This window comes from Sphaerodactylus townsendi, linkage group LG03 (genome assembly GCF_021028975.2).
Source record: "Sphaerodactylus townsendi isolate TG3544 linkage group LG03, MPM_Stown_v2.3, whole genome shotgun sequence".
NCBI lineage: Eukaryota > Metazoa > Chordata > Lepidosauria > Squamata > Sphaerodactylidae > Sphaerodactylus > Sphaerodactylus townsendi.
This window is the reverse complement of record NC_059427.1, coordinates 122402061-122422766: the sequence shown is the minus strand read 5'-3', so window position 1 is coordinate 122422766 and position 20706 is coordinate 122402061. Positions and strand designations below refer to the sequence as shown.

At 43.3% G+C, this 20706-nt stretch overlaps 1 protein-coding gene across 1 annotated transcript in view; it reads left to right on the top strand.

Moving 5' to 3' along the window:
• LOC125429249 (polycystin-1-like) overlaps positions 1-20706 on the top strand; it is a 52159-nt gene that overhangs the window by 1535 nt on the left and 29918 nt on the right. Inside the window, exons 2-15 of the mRNA XM_048490186.1 lie at positions 238-379; positions 2065-2670; positions 4084-4237; positions 5357-5615; positions 5908-6103; positions 6988-7155; positions 7540-7683; positions 9586-9796; positions 11131-11254; positions 11709-11858; positions 13944-14008; positions 15287-15501; positions 16286-16400; positions 17172-17344. Of these exons, the coding sequence (XP_048346143.1) occupies positions 298-379; positions 2065-2670; positions 4084-4237; positions 5357-5615; positions 5908-6103; positions 6988-7155; positions 7540-7683; positions 9586-9796; positions 11131-11254; positions 11709-11858; positions 13944-14008; positions 15287-15501; positions 16286-16400; positions 17172-17344 (2662 nt within the window). The 5' untranslated portion in view covers positions 238-297. The remainder of the gene's footprint in view (positions 1-237; positions 380-2064; positions 2671-4083; positions 4238-5356; positions 5616-5907; positions 6104-6987; positions 7156-7539; positions 7684-9585; positions 9797-11130; positions 11255-11708; positions 11859-13943; positions 14009-15286; positions 15502-16285; positions 16401-17171; positions 17345-20706) is intronic.

Sequence of the window (20706 nt, the reverse complement as noted above, 5' to 3'; positions counted from 1 at the left end):
AACATTTAGTCATTTTGGTCATGGTCGCTGGTAATTTGAAGCCCTAAGTTATAACTTACTTAGCTTATGCATAAATTCAGCTGTCTGGAAAGAGAAGGTTAAAAGGTATTGAGGTAACTAACAGGTTCCAGAAAGTGAAATGGTAATTTAATGCCTTTTTTGATAAAGTGGAAAGAGGGAGCAGTTTTGTAAAGATGAATGCAGGTGAACAAGGCTTTCCCCCCACTTTGAAATCAGGCTTTCCCAGAAGAAGTCAGCCTTGAATCTCGGACCCAGGTGCTGGAGGCTGCTGAGAGAATGATCCAAGTCATAAACAGAGAAACAGAGGAAGGCCACGAAACTCCTTCATCTGCTGGCAACAGCATCTTGGCAATTCTGGGTAGGTAACTAAACAAATAGCTGCCACAGCTGTAGGGGACGAAGTTGGCCAATACTTGGTAAATTGGAGTCATCACTTAATCTTTGTTCTCCTCTATACTGACCTGGACCACTTCTGCACATGCAGAATAATGCACTTTCAATCCACTTTGCAGCTGGATTTTACTGTGCGGAATTGTATAATCCATTCAGAGGTGGAGCTACCAGGGTGCCAGGGGACACGTTGCACTGGGCACATGCCTGGGGGGGGCAGAAAATCATTCCCTCCCCCTGTGGCACCCCACTCTCCCTCCCGCGGCCACCCCTACCCCCACACTTACCTTATTGAAACACTCTGTGTTTTCCGCCTGCCCCCTCCACAGCGCCCTGCTCCCCCCACACTTACCTTAGTTCAGCCTGGAATAGTGGCCTGTTCCCTTCAGGCTGAAAATGGCCTGGTGGGAACTACACTTCCCAGGAGACCTTGCAAGCCCCAAGGTCTCCTGGGAAGTATAGTTCCCACCTGGCCATTTTCAGCCTGAAGGGAACAGGCCACTTTCCGGGCTGAACTAAGGTAAGTTTGGGGGGGGGGGGCAGGGCGCTGTGGAGGGGGCAGGCGGAAAACAGAGTGTGCACCAGGCACACTCTGGCCCAGCTACGCCTCTGAATCCACTTGCAAACAATTGTGAAAGTGGATTGAAAGTGCATTATTCTGCATGTGTGGAAGGGGCCTGGGATTGCTGAAGGAAATGTGCATGGTATATTCTCGCCCACAAGACAAGTTCTAACGCCTGAAGTGAATTTTCCCCCCAGTGGGAACATATTTAGAGGCACAGTAATCTGAAGGTTCTGAAAGTTGCATTTCTACTTTATTTTTCAAATTTATTGAGAAATGTAATGTCTTTAAGATTGCTGTTATAGATTGCAAATAAGATATCAGGGCCAAGTTACCTGTGATGTCCAATGGCATTGAATAGCAGCCTCGCAGTGTTTTGTTGAAAAGGGGGAGAAGAAAAATGCTAAGGATGCAAAATGTTAAAGACCTCTGTATTATTTGAAAGCCTGACTATTTTCAAAGAAGTCCTTATAAAGGCAGTCATTTTGTCTACTTTGCATCAAATCTTGTGGGAGGGTGTGTGTGCGTAAGGTGGATACAATCTCCTCCAAGTACAAATTCTTCCCTACAATACCAGGCTAATAGAAAGTATTTCAGGATGAAAGATAACTTTTAATAAGAATGTCCTTTTCCCTTTTGATTTTTTTTTTTGCTGTCACTAACAGAAAGCATCACTGTTAGACTTGCGGTCTCATGAAAACTATTGATGCCAAGGACTGACTCCCAAAAGTCAAATACCTGAGGTGTCTTATCATGTTGCACAGCAACAGAGGACAATGAACAAGAAATCATTATTAAGCCAAATCTTTATTAAGCCAAATACTATATTGATGCATGGATCTCAGTTTGGTCAAAGAATTGACCCTCTGATCTTTCCTTTAGTGGTTTCTACTTAACAACATTTTTGGGAAGGGGTTGATATATTTACTGGCATATCTCTGACAGGAAAGTTCCACATTGACCTCCACTCAGGTTTTTAACTTTACAGAACAGGTTTTAACTTTACAGAACAATCCTGTAAAGGGATAACATAAGAGAAGGGGTAAAGAAATGGTTCTCTCCTTGATAAATATGTAATATTTTTCCCCCAGGGAGAATGTTAACTACTGCAGATGCAACTGTCTACCCAGAAGTGAGCCGCCATCTATCAGTGGAACTAGACCTCAGGAACCAAGTCTCCTTTGCCTTCAGTCTCACTCATGCTCTCATGAAATCCCTGATGAAGTCTCGTGTGCTAAATGAGGAGACTCTGTCACTCTCTGTCTCTGAGATCCATGTTCAAGGGAAAAGGGCAGACTCTAGCCACTTGCTGTGCATGAACCCCTCTGAAGAATGTCTTTTCTCTGTGCCCAGAGCATTTGCTGAGCAGTTGGCAGAGAGCCCGGAGGTTGTGCAGGTCACAATGGATCTTGCCATCAACCCCTTCCCTTTCAACTACTACACCAATTCCTCTATTTCCACCCGCCTTGCACTACTGGAATTCACCACCCCAACAGGAACACCTATTTCAGTTTCCAAACTACCTAGAGAGAGAGCCATCAGCCTGCGGTTGCCAACTGGGCAACAGAAGTCACAGGACTTGCCCCAGAAACAGGTCTTCATCCCTCCAAAGGAGTCAATTAACTTTACCGTGAAAGTGGAGTCAGGCGGTAATGATACCAGGACACACATCCATGTCAGTTTCACTGTGCAGAAAGGTAATGGGGGAGGGGAAGCAGGGTGGAAGAAGCGATGGGAGAACCTCAAATAGGCCCAACCGAGGAACCTGTTTCATAGTACTCCAACAAGCAGTACAAGACCTTTGCAAAGCTACAACCCTCTGCTTGAGTCTAGAACTCAAACATTATATTCTCTTTCTTCTGCCCTCTAATATTATGTTGGCAGTGCAAACTAGGTTTTGGGTGTAGCCATACCCAAATTCATCCTTACACAGAAATGCAGAAATGCACTCATGGACATACAGAAAGAATGTAATTGGGCAGAAACAGGCAAATATTTACACAGATACACCCTCAGACCTGTATGCCCTCAGGCAGAGATGTATACAACTGCATTTTGAATTTGATTATAACCTAGTTTTCATCGAAAAGGTAGATGTTTCTGGGCTGTACCATGGAGATTTGAAGGAAGAGTCTGGGAAAACCAGGGTTTGGAGAAGCGGGAGGGGACATAATGCCCGAGAGTCTATCCTCCAAAGCAATCATTTTCAGTAGGGGAATAGATCTCTATAATTTGGAGACCAGTTGTAATTCTAGGAGATCTCCAGGCCCCACCTGCAGATTGGCAACCCTATGCAAATGTAAGTTCATGTAACTAAATGTTGCTTTGTTTAAAAATTTTCTTGACTTGGAAAACAAGATTTCTAGGTAATGGATTCTTACTTGCTCTTGTCCTTTATATGCTAGTTTTCTGCAGGGAGGGAAATTCTGGTATGGAAAACCATGAGGGATGCAACCCCCCCCCCCCTCAACCTAAAGTGCCAGTGCCCAGACACAAGTTTATTACCTCAGTGAGAACTGTAGTTGCTTGAAAATTCCTAGAAATGTGAGGACAGAGCGGTGCGCGCGGTACTTGCTGGAGGCTAATGCAGGCTGGCCCCTGCTCGAGCGGGTGGGGCGGAGGAAGAGGGAGCCAATTGATTTTTTCTAAACGAAAACCTCAGCATTCAGGTTAAATTGCCAGGTTGGCACTTTGCGATAAATAAGTGGGGTTTGGGTTGCAATTTGGGCACTCGGTCTGAAAAAGGTTTGCCATCACTGGAATAGGAAGACAAATGACTGAAAAAAAGTTCATATTCATGCAAAGTCAAGGATTAGCCTGAGAGATGTAGCTTTATCAGCTTTAAAAGGGACAACTAAATCCAAACACGGCAATATTCTAGGCAAGTATTGGGATGTGAACTCTTCTATGTAGTGCAAAAAGATATTTGCATTTGAGATCTTACACCATGTTTGAGCCACAGGATTTAGGTCCTAAAACCCCTGAAAGGAATGACTGTCAGCCTAGAGGATGCTTTCTCTCCTTTCCTCCAAGGTTTCCTTACTGGAAAATAAATACCAGCTCTCCACATCAATTACAGTTGCATTAAAATAGGCCTTCTCTGTTCCTAGGCTTCAACCAGGAGAAGAAACCCTCACTTTGTGTCTACGGACATGATGCACCATCTCCTAATGAGCTCCACTACAGTCTGAAGGAGGAAATTATATTTTATAATGGACTGGAACAAAGCAGACACAGGGAGGTCACCATATTAATTTCTTCTCTGTAAGTTTTTGTTCTTCCAAACATTTACTCGGCTCAAGCCTTGGAGATGCGGGTGCACCAAATCCTGGATTTGGCCCAAATCTGAGTGAATTCAGAAATATTCAGGCCAAAATCGGCCTGAATGTGTCCTGCCTGTATGCAAGATGATCCAAATGCCTCTTATTTGGGCTTTTTTGAGGGTATTTTTGGTGTTTTTGTTTTTTGGCCTGCAGGAGGCACATTTTTAAAGCTAGTGGCACCAAAAGTTCAGGGTCTCATCTGGAGACTGTTCTGATGATATCACCTGAGTTTGGTGAAGTTTGGTTCAGGGGGGCCAAAGTTATGGACCCTCAAAGGAGTAGCCCCTATCTCCTGTTAGCTCCCATTGGAAACAATGAGGGATGGGGCACCCATTTGGGAGGTCCATAACTTTGGCCCCCCTCAACCAAACTTCACCAAACATAATCAGGACAGTCTCTGGATGAGACTCTAAAATTGTGGTGCTGCTAGCTTTTAAAATGCACCCCTATAGGCCAAAACGTGAAAAGAACACAAAATACAAAAAAATCAGATGGACCCGAATATATTCGGATATACGAATATATTCGGACATACCGAATCTGGTATTTGGGCTTATTCAGGCATACAGATACTTTATGCCTGAATAAGCCTGAATCCGTATTTTACCGAATATTTAAGGTATTGACCAAGCTTACTTGGCTCTCCAGATTTCTCTGAGATTATGATGAATCATTTCCCGCTTTTGGTATTTTTTAGCACCAGCGGCAATGTAAAGATTTTGCTTTGAGCCATGAGGGAAGGCAGAGTATAAATGTATAAATGTTTTAATAAATAAAAAATCTGCCCTGGACCAAGCATTTACTCACCATCACCCCATAATTATACATCTGTAGTATTTACAGAGTTTATGTAATTAGATAATAGAATATTATACTGACTTCACAATATAATATAGCTTTGGGGTTTCTTTCAGTGCAAACATTTCCTCTTTCCTTTGTTTTTTATCATTGCCTATACTTTTGACAGCATAAAAATCCACATGTAGTCTGTGGATCCATAGCTGTTCATGGGTGAATCACATTGCTGTGCTTAATAAAAGGTAATTTCTATTCTGCCTAGAAACCACCTCAATGAGACTCATCAGGAGTATTACATCAACATCACCAGTCACTTCTGCTGTTCTTTTGTTAGTGCCCATGTCTCTGTCTTTGCCAGTCTCTGCCAGTACTTCCATTTTCCCAGCATGCAGTGGAGCATAGAGGGAGTGACCCCAACAGCTGCCTCTAATCCCAAGGAAATTGTATGCCAGACACAACATCTTACTGTCTTTGGGGCTAGCCTCTTTGTACCTCCTCACAGCGTTGTCTTCCTGCCACCGGTAAGCTAAGTGGAAAATGATTGTGCAAATGGTGTATAAATAATAACCAGGTTGCTTTATTGTGAATACATTGCAGAAAGATATCTGGTTGATAAACTTGTCCACCCACAAAGGTGTGACAGAGGATTTCATTTTGTGTCTCATGTCTAGTGACTCCAGTCTGGTAAGGAAGATTGTGACTGCCTTTGCTTTCCATGGTTTCTCCACTTGTTGTCTCATTGATTATCCTGTGGCAGAGCCTCTTGTTTTCTCTCCCTCCCCTTTCTCAGTTCAGGCTTCTATTGTGTTACAGAAGGCGCATTCTCAGCAGAATCCTTTGACAGTCATCACTTGCTGTGTTGTCTTCGCTATCTATCTGGGACTAGCACTGATATCCCAGAAACTGGATGATATTGACATCAGTCGAGCAGGGATTATCCCTCGATGTGGCCAACCTGGACAGTACAAATACTGGGTGATGGTGAAGACTGGTTGGAAAAGAGGCTCAGGTACAAGTAACAGTTACTGTTCATTTGACAGTCAATTTAAGGTGCTATCACACAAGACCTTTCCCCCAGGTTTCCTTAAGTTGCAAACCATTGCTTTTCTGTCCATCCTGTCTTCTCAGAACACCTAGTTTTTAGCTGTTTTTCAAGTTGTAATATGGTCAAATTCTAAAAGGACATTGTGATTAGTTTGGAGGCACGACTTGCAATATGGTTGAAGACAGCGTATGATCCTGTGCCTTTCCATTTTGCCCATATATCATCATCAGTTTTGCAAAGGCATCTCTTTGCTATGGAGTGGCTGGAAATGTCCTTTGTCAATTTAATTTCCTTGAAATTAATCAGGGCTGCTTCCATCAGATGCACAGGATCCCACTGTTTCTTCAGATCTTAAAGTAGACAGCTTCTTTTGTCAGTGTAAAGCAGAGACCAGAGTACTAAAAGCTGTGCCCCTCTCCTATAGATGTTCTGTATTCATGGAAGACATGAGTCAGCTGAGCAGAAGAAATAGGAGAATAGTCATCCACAGAGTGTATGTGTGTGTGTGTGTGATCTAAGCTTTCTGAAGAAATCTATGAAAGCAAAACCCAGAATGCAAATTATGATGGATATATGATGAGCAACCCATATTTCAAAAGACCTTTCATATTTAACCTTTCCTCAGCCATCACTGACTATGGCTCATTCCACACATGCAGAATAATGCACTTTCAAACTGCTTTCACTGCTCTTTGAAGCTGTGCGGAATGGCAAAAACCACTTGCAAACAGTTGTGAAAGTGGTTTGAAAACGCATTATTTTGCGTGTGCGGAAGGGGCCTATGATGCACTAGTAGTCTGTAGTCTGTAAAAGAACATTATTTCTTGCTGTCTCTGTATCTTTTCAAGGTACCACAGCCCATGTAGGGATCAGCTTATATGGGCTGAACAAAAGTGGCTCTCGCCATCTGGACAAAGGCTGCGCTTTCCAGAGAAATAGTCAGGACATTTTCCAGGTGGAGACAGATGCAAACCTAGGAGAGATTTGGAAGATCCGCGTCTGGCATGATAACACTGGTATGACCCGTAACTAAGGGTTGCTGTTTATTACAAGGCAAAACTTCTGAAATCTAGCCTTCCAAGCTGACTATAAAGTAAATCAGATGAATCCATCAACAACAGTCCACCAAAAATCTTTAAGTGCTCATCAGCAGGTCATAAAGGTGATGAACTTTCCCTGTTGTTTCTCCCTAGCATCTGGTACATGAGGATGGAAGTTCCATTTGAATAAATCTGATAGACTTTGCTTCCGTAAACACATTTTTAAATGCCCCTGGATTAATGATGTTTGTTGTAACTAGTAGCAACTTTTTCTCAGTTAATTGCATATTGTTTGAAGAAGTGTCTTGTTTCATCTATTGCCATCTATTGCTGAAATGTCTTTTCTTTTTCTTTGTTTAGGTCTGGATCCTTCTTGGTATCTGCAACATGTCATTATATGGGACAAGCAGACAAACAATATGTATTTCTTCCTAGTGGAGGATTGGCTGTCTGTGGAAAATGAAAAGAATGAAGGACTGGTGGAAAAGGAGGTGCTGGCAGCATGTGAGCATTAGCCTAGTAGAACCGCGACTCTGAAGCACAGTTCCCAACAGTTTACTTTAAGGTCATGCCTAAGCGCAATCCCAGTGCTCTGTCTCTCCAGCTTTATTCTTTAGAGTGGGTTTTGTTGCTCACCTGGCCTTTGGAATTGCAGTGAGTGAGGGATCTTCCGTTTTCTGAATCAAACTACAATCCCAAGGAATCTTTAGGGGAAAACATGACAGTGAGATTGGTATGAACCTAGCAGAAGTTACTGCAGGTATGTCTTTAAATATATCACAACAGTCTACAAACATCCCAAATACATGTCCCCTCAGACAAGGTATGAGAAAGTACAGAAAAGGAAATTGGTGGAAGTTTACCACCACCACCCTTGCATGAGGAGAGGTTCAGACAGACAGATATTGTTTTCTGTAGACATGGCTAAATATTTGAGTATTTTTATAGTCCTCTCCTATGCGCTGAAAACTGGAAGAAATGTTTTTGATAAAAATGAAGATTCCAATTAAAACAACCCTCTCCTTCTCCCTCATCATTTGATGCACTTTTATTCACTACTGTTTGTCAAAACAGAATTTAAAAGAGATTAATTTTCACAAAAATACACAATATTTCTGTAAAATATTGCTTAATTTCACATTTTTGAAGTGATTTTTTCATGTATTGCTTGTTTTTGGACTGATTTATTAAAGAGTAAGTATCTTTTAGGCCCCTAGGAAGTGAAAATAAGGTGCAAATATTTCCATAAATATTCTGAGGATTTGTTGAAGGTTTTCATAGAATCAGTTGACTGTAGTGAGTTTTCCAAGCTGTATGGCCATGATCTGGTAGTCTTTGTTCCTAACGTTTCGTCCACATCTATGACTGACATCTTCAGAATCACTCCACACTGTGCCATAAGCCGTTTCTGCACAGCGGCAGAAGCAGCTGAAATTATGGTGTTGGTGGAGCCACGGGACTGTTCATATGGTCTTGTACAGGCGGCCCTGAAGCTATTGCGAACTGCAGAGGCCTGGTCTGCATGTTTTGTTTACGTTGTCTTCCCTCTGAGGCTCCAGAGGGAGGAAGTGATATGCCCATGCTGCCCTCTGACCCACGTGGGTCGGAGGACAGTGTGGGTGTGTCCCTTCTCCCTCTGGAGCCTCAGAGGAAGACAAGGTAAACAAAACATGCAAACAGGCAGCGTCTGAAAGCTGCACCCTCACGCTGGTGCCCTTCGCAAGGTGCTGGCGGGAAGACGCTGCTTTCCAAAAAACTCACTCATGGAGCGAGTTTTGAAAGCAGCGGTTTCCTACCATTTTGTGGGGGGGGAGCGGAGCACGGCAGCTGTGTGAACAGCGCCCCCAGGGATGGAGTTTTTGCCATCTCTAGGGCACTGTTTTTGGGTTCTGCAGAAGCGGCCATAGAGAGAAACACATCTCACCAGACATGCTTCTGCAGATGCCAGCCATAGATGAGGGCTACACAGCCCGGAAAACTGTTATAGTTCAGGCTCAAAAACGCTCTAAGGAACTACAGTTCCCAAGAGACTTTGAGGCTTACAAGGTCTCCTGGGAAGTATAGTTCCTCAAGCAGTTTTTAGCCTGATCTGTGAAGAGGCCGCTTTTTTCAGCCTGAAAAAGTACTAGAAAAAGAAAAGGAACTAAGGTAAATGTGGGAAGGGGGTGGGGGGCCATGGGGAACAGAAAAAACACACTGTGCTCTGTGTACAGTTTGGCCCAGCTACGCCTCTGCCCCAAATGAATGAGCAGTCAAAAATTATGTAATTTCAAGTACAGTGAGGTGGTTTGAAGGAAATTATGATTGCTAATTAGGAAAGAAAGGCTAGCATTTTCACTCAGAAGTTGATGTTAGGAGAAGGAGAGAATCAGTGCTAAGAGCGATAATTGTCATTACTGTTCTCAGGTCCCCAGGAGCTGAAGTACTTTTCCCGGATTTTCCCTGCACAATTGCGTCTTGGCTTTTCTGACTGGCATGTTTGGTTTTCTGTCTGGAGCTGTCCTCCTAACAGTCGTTTCACTCGAGTGCAGAGGCTCACTTGCTGCATGCTCATGGTTAATCTCTTCTTGGCTGCCTGTACCATCTGGTATGGTGCAATAGGTGTTGAGGGTCACAGGTGGGTCATTGTATCTTTGTCACAGGGGAGCTTTGGGGATCACAGGCCAATCACATGACAATGGCCCAGGCGGCCCACCCAACGGCCCAGGAGGCCCGCCAAGCCACCAGGCGTGCCGCCCAACGGCCCAGCCGTCCCGCCCAATGGCCCAGGCAACCCGCCCAACCTCCCAGGTGGCCCACCCAACCTCCCAGGCGTTTCACCCAACGGCCCAGGCAACCCGCCTATTTATTCCAGGCGTCCTGCCCAATGGCCCAGGAGTCCCGCCCAACCTCACAGGTGGCCCGCCCAATGGCCCAGGCGTCCCACCCAACTCACCAGGCATCCCACCCAACCTCCCAGGTGTCCCGCCCAATGGCCCAGGTGTCCCACCCAACCTCCCAGGCATCCTGCCCAACGGCCCAGGCATCCTGCCCAATGGCCCAGGCGTCCCGCCCAGTGGCCCAGGTGTCCCACCCAACCTCCCAGGCATCCCGCCCAATGGCCCAGGCGTCCCACCCAACCCACCAGGCGTCCTGCCCAACCTCCCAGGTGTCCCGCCCAGTGGCCCAGGTGTCCCACCCAACCTCCCAGGCATCCCGGCCAACCTCCCAGGCAACCCGCCCAAACTCCCAGGCGTCCCACCTAAAGCCCCAGGCGCCCCGCCCAACTTCCCAGGCGTCCCTCCCAACCTCCAAGGTGTCCCGCCCAACCTTCCAGGAGTCCTGCCCAAACTCCCAGGTGTCTGGAAAAACCTCAAAAGTGTAGCCCCCATCTCGTTAGCTCCCATTGGAAAGAATGGGGGATAGGGGCACGCCTTTTGGGGGTCCATAACTTTGCCCCCTCCTGAACCAAACTGCACCAAACTTGGGGGGTGTCATCAGTACCGTCTCCTGATGATACCCTGAAATTTCGGTGCCAATACGTCTAAAAATACGCCCCCTGCAGGCTGAAATGTGAAAAAACACCCCCAAAATAAAAACGCATCCGAAATTCTCAGATTTTCCCACAGGTTCGGGGCAGTTCGAATCTGCAAGGTTTGGAATTTGGCCAATCTGAGCGCATTGATTTGAATCTGGTCCAAATCCAAATCCCACCACTCCCATTATTAGATCTAAAAGCAGTTTGGGGGCCAGTTTTTGTTGGGGAATGGCACAGGTAGTGGTGGGGAGAGTTTACCCCCTTCTTCTAAGTGCCACAGGCTCAATCCATACCTGGCCTCCATATGGTTATGCTTTTCAGGACAAATATCACATCAAGAATCACAAATTCCTAGCCTCAAGAATTGTTTGATCCCAATTCTTGGTTTTCAGTTAGTTACTAAATGGCTGATCTATTATTTTTTTTTCTTACAGCAATCCCTTGGGGAGGCAGACGTCTGTAACAGCAGAGAGTATTGCTGTTGGAGTAACTGTGGCTGTAGTTGTTTACCCAATACAACTACTATTCATCTTCTTCTTCAGGAAAACCTACAGTAAGGTACAGTTCTCATCCAATGCAATCTGCTGTCAACCACAAATTCAAGGGAGAAATGTCCTCTTATCATTCAAAGTAGCAATCAAGCATGAGACACCCCAGAAATTGACAAAACCACTTAGTGTAATAACAGAACAAATGCAATAATCAATCCAACAAGCAAACCTATAGATGTAGCAGAATTCCAAAACAGCCAAACTATATTAGATCACTGGGAACAGGTTCGGCATAACATTTGTACTGATGTGGATTTACTTCTTAAATTACTTTGTAACTTAATTCCTTGATCTGTCCTGTAACTGTAAAATGCCTAGGGAGCTGGTCAACTCTTCTGAAGGAATAAAATGCTCATTGAGATACTGATGTTTGCATCTGAGACTAGCTGAGTTAAAAGAACCCTTTTGAGCACTTGAATGGGAAGGGAAGATAATGTGAACATGTCCCTTGTTTCCTCCAGGTCATAATAGAAGACCCTGACCCACCTGCTGAGGACACTCAAACTGTAGAGATGGAAGTGTCTCTGAACTATTCTAACATGGGCAGCATCTCTTTCTTATCTGTCCCTGGGAGAATGGAGTCCATTGTGGATATGTGTTCTGTCAGCAGCGTGAGTAAAACTGTTCTGTGAGCTTGCTGAGGATAACAAAAGAATTTCCTCAGCATGGGAGAGGGCATACTTTTAGCTTTCATCTGTTCCTTTCCCTCCTCATGCTGGGGCTGGATTTAGGTGAATAGAGGCCCTAGGCCTTTATTTGTGAGGCCCCCCTCCCAGGCCCCCACTGTCACAAGCAGAGGAAGATGGAAGAGTGTTTTAAAGCTAAGTGAAGCTGAGGATGATGGTGGGTATTTAAAATTCCACAATTCACAATTCTTCCTCTAAAGCAGCGATTCCCAACCAGGGTACCGTGAACACTTTCCAGGGGTACCGCGACAACGCTACCGCCCTGTCCCTTTGCAATGCCCCTTTTGCTGGTTGTCACGGCAGCTCGCTTTACGGCTTGGTGGCGATGGCAGAGGGAGCGCACTATTGTCTTAATGTAATTAGTTTAAATTATGTTCATTTTCACATCATTAATGAATGAATAAACAGACACTTAACAGCATAAAACTATTATGTCTCTCAGGTAACTAATCATTGAAGTAAATCAATTTTTTTAAAATGGGTGTTTTCATCAAGGGTACCGTGAGATATGAAGAGTGAAGTCAAGGGTACCGTGACGTCAAAAAGGTTGGGAAACACTGCTCTAAAGGATGGATATGTTATTATTAAACATTACAGTGACTGCGGGAAAATGCATGAATGTTAAAATTAACACTGAGAAACTTTTGCCACAACTGAACTTTGTAAACATTTGTGGAATAAACAGAATTTTTAAGGAAAATAAAATTGTAGGTTTACTGTTAAAAAACCATTGAGCTTACAAATTTTATTGCCTGGGAAGTGTTAATAGGATGATCATGACTACTGATAACAACAGTAATTAAACAGTTGGTTTTTGAAATATATATTCAGAAATAAACTGCAATAATTGGAGACACTAAGACCAAAAAAAAGTTTTTTTCTAGCCTTCCTCATATCAAAATTACCCAAAAGTTCATCAAAATGTGTTTGTCTAAATTTATCCCTTCCAATGCACTGAATGCTCAGTGCAGACAACCTCTCTTGAGACATGCGGCCTTTACAATTCATTTTTAATTCTTTTGAGCACTGTGACTTTCCAAACCCACTTCTGTGGCTTTAGTGTCTGACAAATATTTACGCACTTTTGACTGAGGTTGCAAAAATGATTTTAAAACTGCCCATTTCTTTGTGGACGGTGAAAAGAAAGTATAAATATCCTTGATAATGCCGAAACAATTCACTACATCAAGGCTGCAGTCAACAGCTGATCTTGCAATAATCCTATATGGTAGAGCACTAGTTTTAACTCTGAATTGCAAATAAAGGGCTTGAGTTCAGATGATAATGGCTTACCCAGTGAATTCCTGATAAGGTGAATTTTTAATGAGGCAATTCCTGGCTTATCTTTTAATGACTGCACTGTACCAGTTTTCTGTTGCCATCTCCAGCTTTGTTATTCCACATCTGATCACATCCAAAGGCATCTTCTATTTTTGAAAGTATGTATTTTTTCTATAGAATGCTATTCTTTGTTGAGGCTAATTCAGCCACCTAAATTTTGAAGAGTTGTGGTGTAGAAACAGGTTCAGCAGGTGCAACAACTTCTGTCACAGAGCTGGAGCATGAAGAAAAGCCATTTTTATCTAAGTTCTGTCTTCTACACATATTAAAAATAAGGGAGCCCAGTCCCCTGTTATAAACCCATCCACTGTAACACTTAGTTCCTTCCAGGTTAACATTTATATGACTGGGATCCTACAAACCACAAGAGATGACCTGGTGCAAAAAAATCTTTGTTTGTTCATGGTGGGGGAGGTCGCCCACCCTAGCAGAGGGAGGGAGAGGGGAGGGAGGGGTGGCATGCAAGGGAGGGAAGGGGAGGGGCCCCGGCATCTGGCCCTGGCCCACCCAACCTAGTGGAGGGAGGGAGAAGGGAGGGAGGGGTGGCATGCAAGGGAAGGGGAGTGAGTGAGGGGTGGCATGCAAGGGAGGGAGCGGAAGGGGAGCCCTCTGACTTTATGAGGTATTTGCAACAAACCCTTTTCATCTGTCTTCTTTTTCTCTTTACAGGAGTCCCCCATGAATGAAAGTCCAGCTTCCAACAAGAAGAACCTTAAGGGAGTGAGAAAAGACAGGTGAAAGAGAGCCAAAAAGGAGAAGACTTCTACCAACTTATCTGATAATAATCCTTTATTTAAAGGGCAAACAACTTTAGAGAGATTTCAACAGAAAGGAGGGCCATAGAGATTAATTCCTTGTAAACTTGGATGATTCACATGTACATGATATCAAAGCATGGGGAAAAAGAGATGCTTTGATACCAGCTTTATTTAAAATGCAGCATTAGCAGCATTAAAATGCAACATCCTAAGCACAGTTGTAGTGAATGGAATAATTCATATGAAAAAAAGTTAGGATGAGGAACTATTATATTCTGAGTTTAGTTGGATAGCACCTTCCAAACTAGATCATTTGTCACACTAACTTGTATGCAGCACCTCCCAAATGAGTTAGGGCAGTTTGAACCATGATAGTATAAAGAAGAAAGAAAGGAATGTTGGAAAAAAGGACCACCAATGCTGGCAGAAGGTAAAGTTTATTAAAGCCATCAGAGAAACAGGAACTTGTGCTCAAAGACTGTTTCTCAACTGCTGCTATGCAGAGCACCTATTTTTATACACATAAATGAACCGCTCCAAAAAAAGGCAATTTGCATCTGAAGGGTGTTTGTCATATCTTGATTGGTTCTCACTGTATTACTCTTTCCGGTAGCTCTGTGCATGTTGGGAGTTTTTCTCAAGCAAGCTATATTTTACATGTTGGGGACTTTCCTCAAGCAAATAAGCAGACACGCTTCCTATTTTCTTCTCTAAGGTCAGACAGCGGACAATGAAATGGAGTTAGGCTAATTGATGAACAGTCCTGTACCCTTCAGAAAGGTTTCCTGTGATGGTTAAAATTATTCGAAACCACTCACATGGCTTGCTTTTGGACTGTACCCAGGCTGCTGATGCAATTTCTAAGGCCAAATCCGATAAATTCAAAGATACTCTTTAGCTTTTCCATCTGTATCTCCACTGCTTACTAGAGAACATGAAGCCTACTCAAAGTACTCTTACATGGTGATTCAGTGCTACATATCTGCTGCATTTGTATCTTGCAGTTTCTCCAAGGTGTTCAAAGTAGTGTGTTAAATCTCTAAGATCATGACAAGTCTGTGAAGCAGGGGAGGCTGGGAGTTGCTCAGAACAATTCACTGAGTTGAATGGAGATTTTAATCTGGCTTTCCCAAATTTAAACCTAGCAATGTAGTGGCGTTATCATACTGGTTCTTCCTACCAGAGCAAACTGTGGGAGCTTGTCTCATGCCAGAGGACAGACCTCATGAATGTATCATTTTTAAACATCTGTAGGATTGTCAAACAATGGCCTTCATGTGACAACATCTTTGATACCCCTGACTTTTGGAACTCTGATTCTTTGAAAAATCAGAGTAGGATCCTCAAGAGGAAGAGGGCTTTGGTAAAGCTGGGAATGGAGTCCTTCTCCAGCTGTGATGATGACCCATTGTCATTTTCCTTAGAAGGTTCTGAGGACAGTAGGAGGTCCAGCTGCGTCCATCACTCGGGTAACCCAAATCATTTTTTTTACTCCAGTACTCAATATTTATCTCACAAGTTTTCACGTTTTCAGTTTACTGTTACGAGTTTGGCAATGGTAGGGAACTGATCAAAAGTAGAACTCTGAAATTTAGTTGGTAGACAAATCAATAATAACTTTAATGGATTAATCCAGGCACAGTTTGAATTGGTGAGGACAATTTTTGATTAAGGGCACATTAGTTTGAGGCTAATTTGATTCTGAAAACTAAAACCGATGGTCTTTTTAATAATCAGTACCTTTTCTTAATTAATTGTAAGCTATATTGTGTACCACAAAATACATAAAGTAAGGTTTGGGTAATTTACCATTTTGTTTGAAATTACTTAAGCAGATAAAGCAGACAATTCATACATTTAAAAATGTATTGATTGGCTGACAGTCTGATTTTTAAAGGAATGGGAATACTGGTGGAATAAAATGCTGAGCCCAGATTAATGGACTATTACTGAGATGGCATGCTATAATATTTCCATCAGAGGCAAAATGATGGAGGAGTGGAAAAATATTAAACTCTTTGAATGAAAGTGAGTTATACAGTTTGTTTGCCATGAGCATGAATGAGTCACCACAGGTGCAATGTAAAAATCAGCCACCATTTAGGTGAACAGTTGTAATAATCAGGTTTCATTTCTAGGGCTTTGCTACCATTTTTCCATCTGCCTTTTCATTTCTGCTTGTTGATATTTCCATTGCCATAGATACTACAAGACTTGGTCTCAGTGTATAACTCCTGCTTTTCTTATCCACAGAGAGAATTTTTATCAATTCTGGCCAAACAAAACCTCAGGAGAACATCTCTAACTGTGTCACATCTGACAGCGGAAGGTTTTCACCAGAAGCTGAGACAGAGATTGCCTATGATGGGTATGTAGGTAGATCTTTTGTGGTTGAGATCGCTCAAAAAGACACCTGAATAGGAAGAACAAATGCATAATCTGTTCAAGCCTATTAACTGTGTCTTTTCATTATTTTAGATTTTACAAGGATTAATTTATCTCTTAATTAGTTGTAATATAATAAAGAGAGCTATTGTTTTGACTTGTTTGTTTGTTTAGAAAATGTTCATGTCACCTAGGGCAATAATCCTGAATGTTCTGCCTCTCCTCAGGGGCTCTGAACCAACCCTTGCAATTTTGGCCTCATGCAAATCCAAGTGGTTGTCCTTTTTTCTTCAGATAGGGATTTCTTGGGTATGAAAATGGCATGACTCTGCTGTGAATGACACTGCAGGTCTCCAATTTCTTAAGTGGCTGCTATGCTAGGAGCCAGTGCGATGTAGTAGTTAAGAGCACGTGGATTCTAATCTGGGGAACTGGGTTTGATTCCCCATTCCTCCACCTGAGTGGCAGACACTTATCTGGTTAACCAAATTTGTTTCTGCACTCCTACATTCCTGCTGGGTGACCTTGGGCTTGCCACAGTTTTTCGGAACTCTCTCAGCCCCACCTACCTGACAAGGTGTCTGCTGTGGGGAGAGGAAGGGAAAGGAGCTTGTAAGCCACCTTGAGTCTCCTTACAGGAGAGAAAGGTGGGATATAAATCCAAACTCTTCTCTTCTTCTTTATACCTTAATATTTTTGTTATATTGGTTAACTTTAACTTCATCACATTTTCTTCCTTCTTTCTGGACGGCAGGATGGAAAGTCCCTGTAGTGGCTGGTCTGATGGGATCACACAGCATGGGAACAGTTGGGGCTTTTTACGCAAGTCCATATCTTATGTTTCTACTATGACAAGCATTGGCAGTGCTGTTCTTTCTGATATGGAACCTTCTCCTTCCCCAGTTTCATCAGTTACCACCCGGATTGGTGCGTATGAATCTTGGAGAGGACACTAATGAATCTTGGACACTAACCAGAGTATCTCCTGACACAGATAATTTTTTCTTAGCACAGTAAAAGATCTCTCTTGTACATATGGTCAAGGTAGTTGGAGGGACCAGTTGCCAGGAAAACCCCACAACACCCAATTTCTCTTTGCATGTCGGAATGAGGATTATGTTCTGTGTTAGTGATTTTTGAGTTCAAGATCAGGGAGTTGTAATTATGCTGGACTGTTGTAATTATGCTGGACTGATGAGGAATGTGTGCATCCCTGTAAGTCACAATTGCCAGTGAGAAAATAGAAGCCTGTATATCTAAGTAGTATAGGTGTATAGCTTTGCTTTCCCCTTTTCACAACTTTGACAGCTACTTCCGGTCCCGCCCCCTTTCCTCCTTTGGAATGGGAAAACAACATCTTCCATCCTGCCAGAGCTGAAAACAGCTCACATTCCCAAACCTGTGAGCATTTGAGGCTAATTAAAGGGGAGTGAATTAAAAGGTGTGAATTAAAGGGGTGAATAACATGCTTTTGAAATGTGTGTTTGATTTTATTTGGGCTGTGCGTGGAAATTGGTTTGTGTTTTGTGTGTTTTAACAAGAGGCTGTAGTCTGGGGCAGTGATCAGAGAGCAAAATGTTAGTTTCCCCAGATGCTGGTACAGTGAATGCAGTGTTTGAGAAGGGGACTTCACCAGTTTTACATTACCCACTTTGTGGAGAACACCGTTTACAGAGATAAGCAAACTCCATTCCTTATCCCACAGCACCCTGTGTTTTTACACTTCTCCTCGTTTTTAAACGGGTGTTCTCATGGAGAACACAGAAAAGCAAAACCCTACCCCTCTTTCTCTCTCTCATTCCCCTCTGGAAAGCCTTTCACCTGCTGTCCCTACCATCCCAGTGTTTTAAATTCAGACAGTCCTATGATTTTGCAGCTTATGGTTTTACAGCATGTTCCCTGCATACACTTTCATTCCCACAAACTGTGTGAGCCTTTTTTGCTAATGCATGCCCTTTTTCAAAATTTGCTAGTCAAACGGATGCATTTCCAAAATACACAGGACGGATACAATGATCCCAGCATCAGAGATCCAAGCACAGCATCCTCCTTGGGAGATGGGGAAACAATTAGTCAGCATATCCTGCCAGAAGCTAAAAAATAGCTCACATCCCTAAGTAAACTGGGGAGCATTTGCTCCTTTGAAAAGTTTCCTGCCAGGAAGCTAAATTAACTCACACACTTTATAAAATGATGATATCAAATGGGCATGTGAACCATCGGGATAGGGGAATATAAGTTCTGAGGTGTTTCCTGCAAGATGCTAAAAATAGATTCCACCCTCCCTCCCAAGCCTTTTCTCACTTCCTTTCAGCCAGAGTGCAAAGCAGAATCTCTCTTTCCAAAATCGTAGAGGAAGCTGACTGACAGCTCCCCAGAGCCTCCAAATTCCCCTTTGAAAAAACCATGTGTGCCCATGTGGTGGGGTGGAATGTGTTGAAAAACGTAGGACAAATGTGTGCTTCTGCTATGAGCCTGCAGCTGAAGTTGAGGTAACAGAGGCTTTAGCAGATATGCTTTTGGCAAAAACAGAACGTTTGTGCCCGCTTGCACTTTAAAGAAAAGTGGCCATGTGTTTTCAAGCTGACATTCACAGTAGAAACGCGACATCGCACCAATCCTGCAGAGTAGACCTGTCCCAATAAAACCATGCAAACCTGGCTGCCATTCCTTTAATACTGTTGGATACATATCATGAGCACAGACATCTCTGTCTCTGAGTGTATGCATTTTCCCATATGTTAAGAATTTTTAAAAAAGAAAGCCCACCATTGTTCTGGAGATAAATATTGACTTTACAATAAAATATTGACTATACAAAGTGCAGGGCCATTATCAAGCGCTGTGAGGGTTTGAAGCAGTAAGAATAGAAAATGTGCAGGCACTCCAGAAACTGCGGAGAGCCAGTGTGGTTTGTGGTTTAGAAATCACATTTGCACATTTGCACGTAGGAATCGGTTTGTTTTTTTAATTATAATTTCATAGCTGATATTTGTGTGAATTTTTTTACAGTTTTATATACCCCCCTCTAGGTTCCTTGCTATGCAGAGCAGGCTATGGCATTAGCCCACAAAATCCAAAAGCAGATTGAACGCACTCCAGAGTTGGCCACAGCATTCTAAAGTTACAGTTACACGCGTTGTGAAGGAATATACCCACACGATCTGTTTCCCCACCCTTCCTTGTAAGCACCCAGGATGGTGATGGGGTGATAGTAGCAGCGCTACTGAATTCCCTAGGGAGTTTGTTGTGCATTTTACCACGAAAGCATGTTAGGTGACCAAAGCCGGTCATTATTCTTCAAGGGCACCTCACCGGCGCCTGTTGCGGGGAGATTGAAAGCAGTTTTGAGGGTCTTTAAAGCTGGGGTCTGAATGAAAACCGTTCGGTCTGAAATCCTGAACAAAACCCCAGCACTAGGAAAGCACACACTGCAGCCCCTCTAGGTTGTCAGGGGGGAAAAGACAGCATCACAGAGAACAACTGTGGAATCGGGCATTTCAGCCATCGCGACTGACAAGCCCTGGCACTTTAAGGGCAGGCGTTAGGGTCGTAGAAATAGAGTTTGAGCACTGTGTAAAGCAGAGACCCAGCGTGTCAATTTTGATCTCGGGTGAAAAGGCGATCATATGTCCAAACAGAGCACTTTGGAGATCACTTCTCGAGGTCGGATCTACTATGAGTATTATAACTCAACCTGCCACCCACTCCACCCCAAAAAAACACACCTTTCCCTCAGGCATCACCCCAGACTCTCCATGGAATTTCCTTGTGTCAAGATTCTATGCAAATCCCAAACTCTTTGCAGAAGAAGAAATGTGCTCTTAAAAGGAAAATTTTGTTATTTTTCGATCCCTATGTTTTTTTTTTGTTCGGTCCGTGGCTTCCCATTTATTTTTATATGATTCTAAAAGGTATCCGTCTAGGTTTACTTATACAGTTCACATATAAGGGAAAGCACCTTGTCTCTCCACCTTCCGCGGGCAAGGGTGGCACTTCTTTTATCTGTTTCCACACATGCGTGCGGGTTACCCAGAGCAAGCGTCACCGCCATGATAAAAAATAAATGTTCGTAATGACTTGGGATCTCATTGTTGGATAAGGCTAGACTCGGTAAATAAATAATAGGTAAAAAAGGAAACTGATGATCATCAATTGTTGTAACCTGACTATGCACTTGGGTCCAGAATGCCTTTACCTTTCCAAGCCTCACCAAACAGGCTAAAAGTGCAGCCGGTTTTGAAGGGAACAGTAAAAATCCCCAACACGGAGCTATCAGTATACCTGAT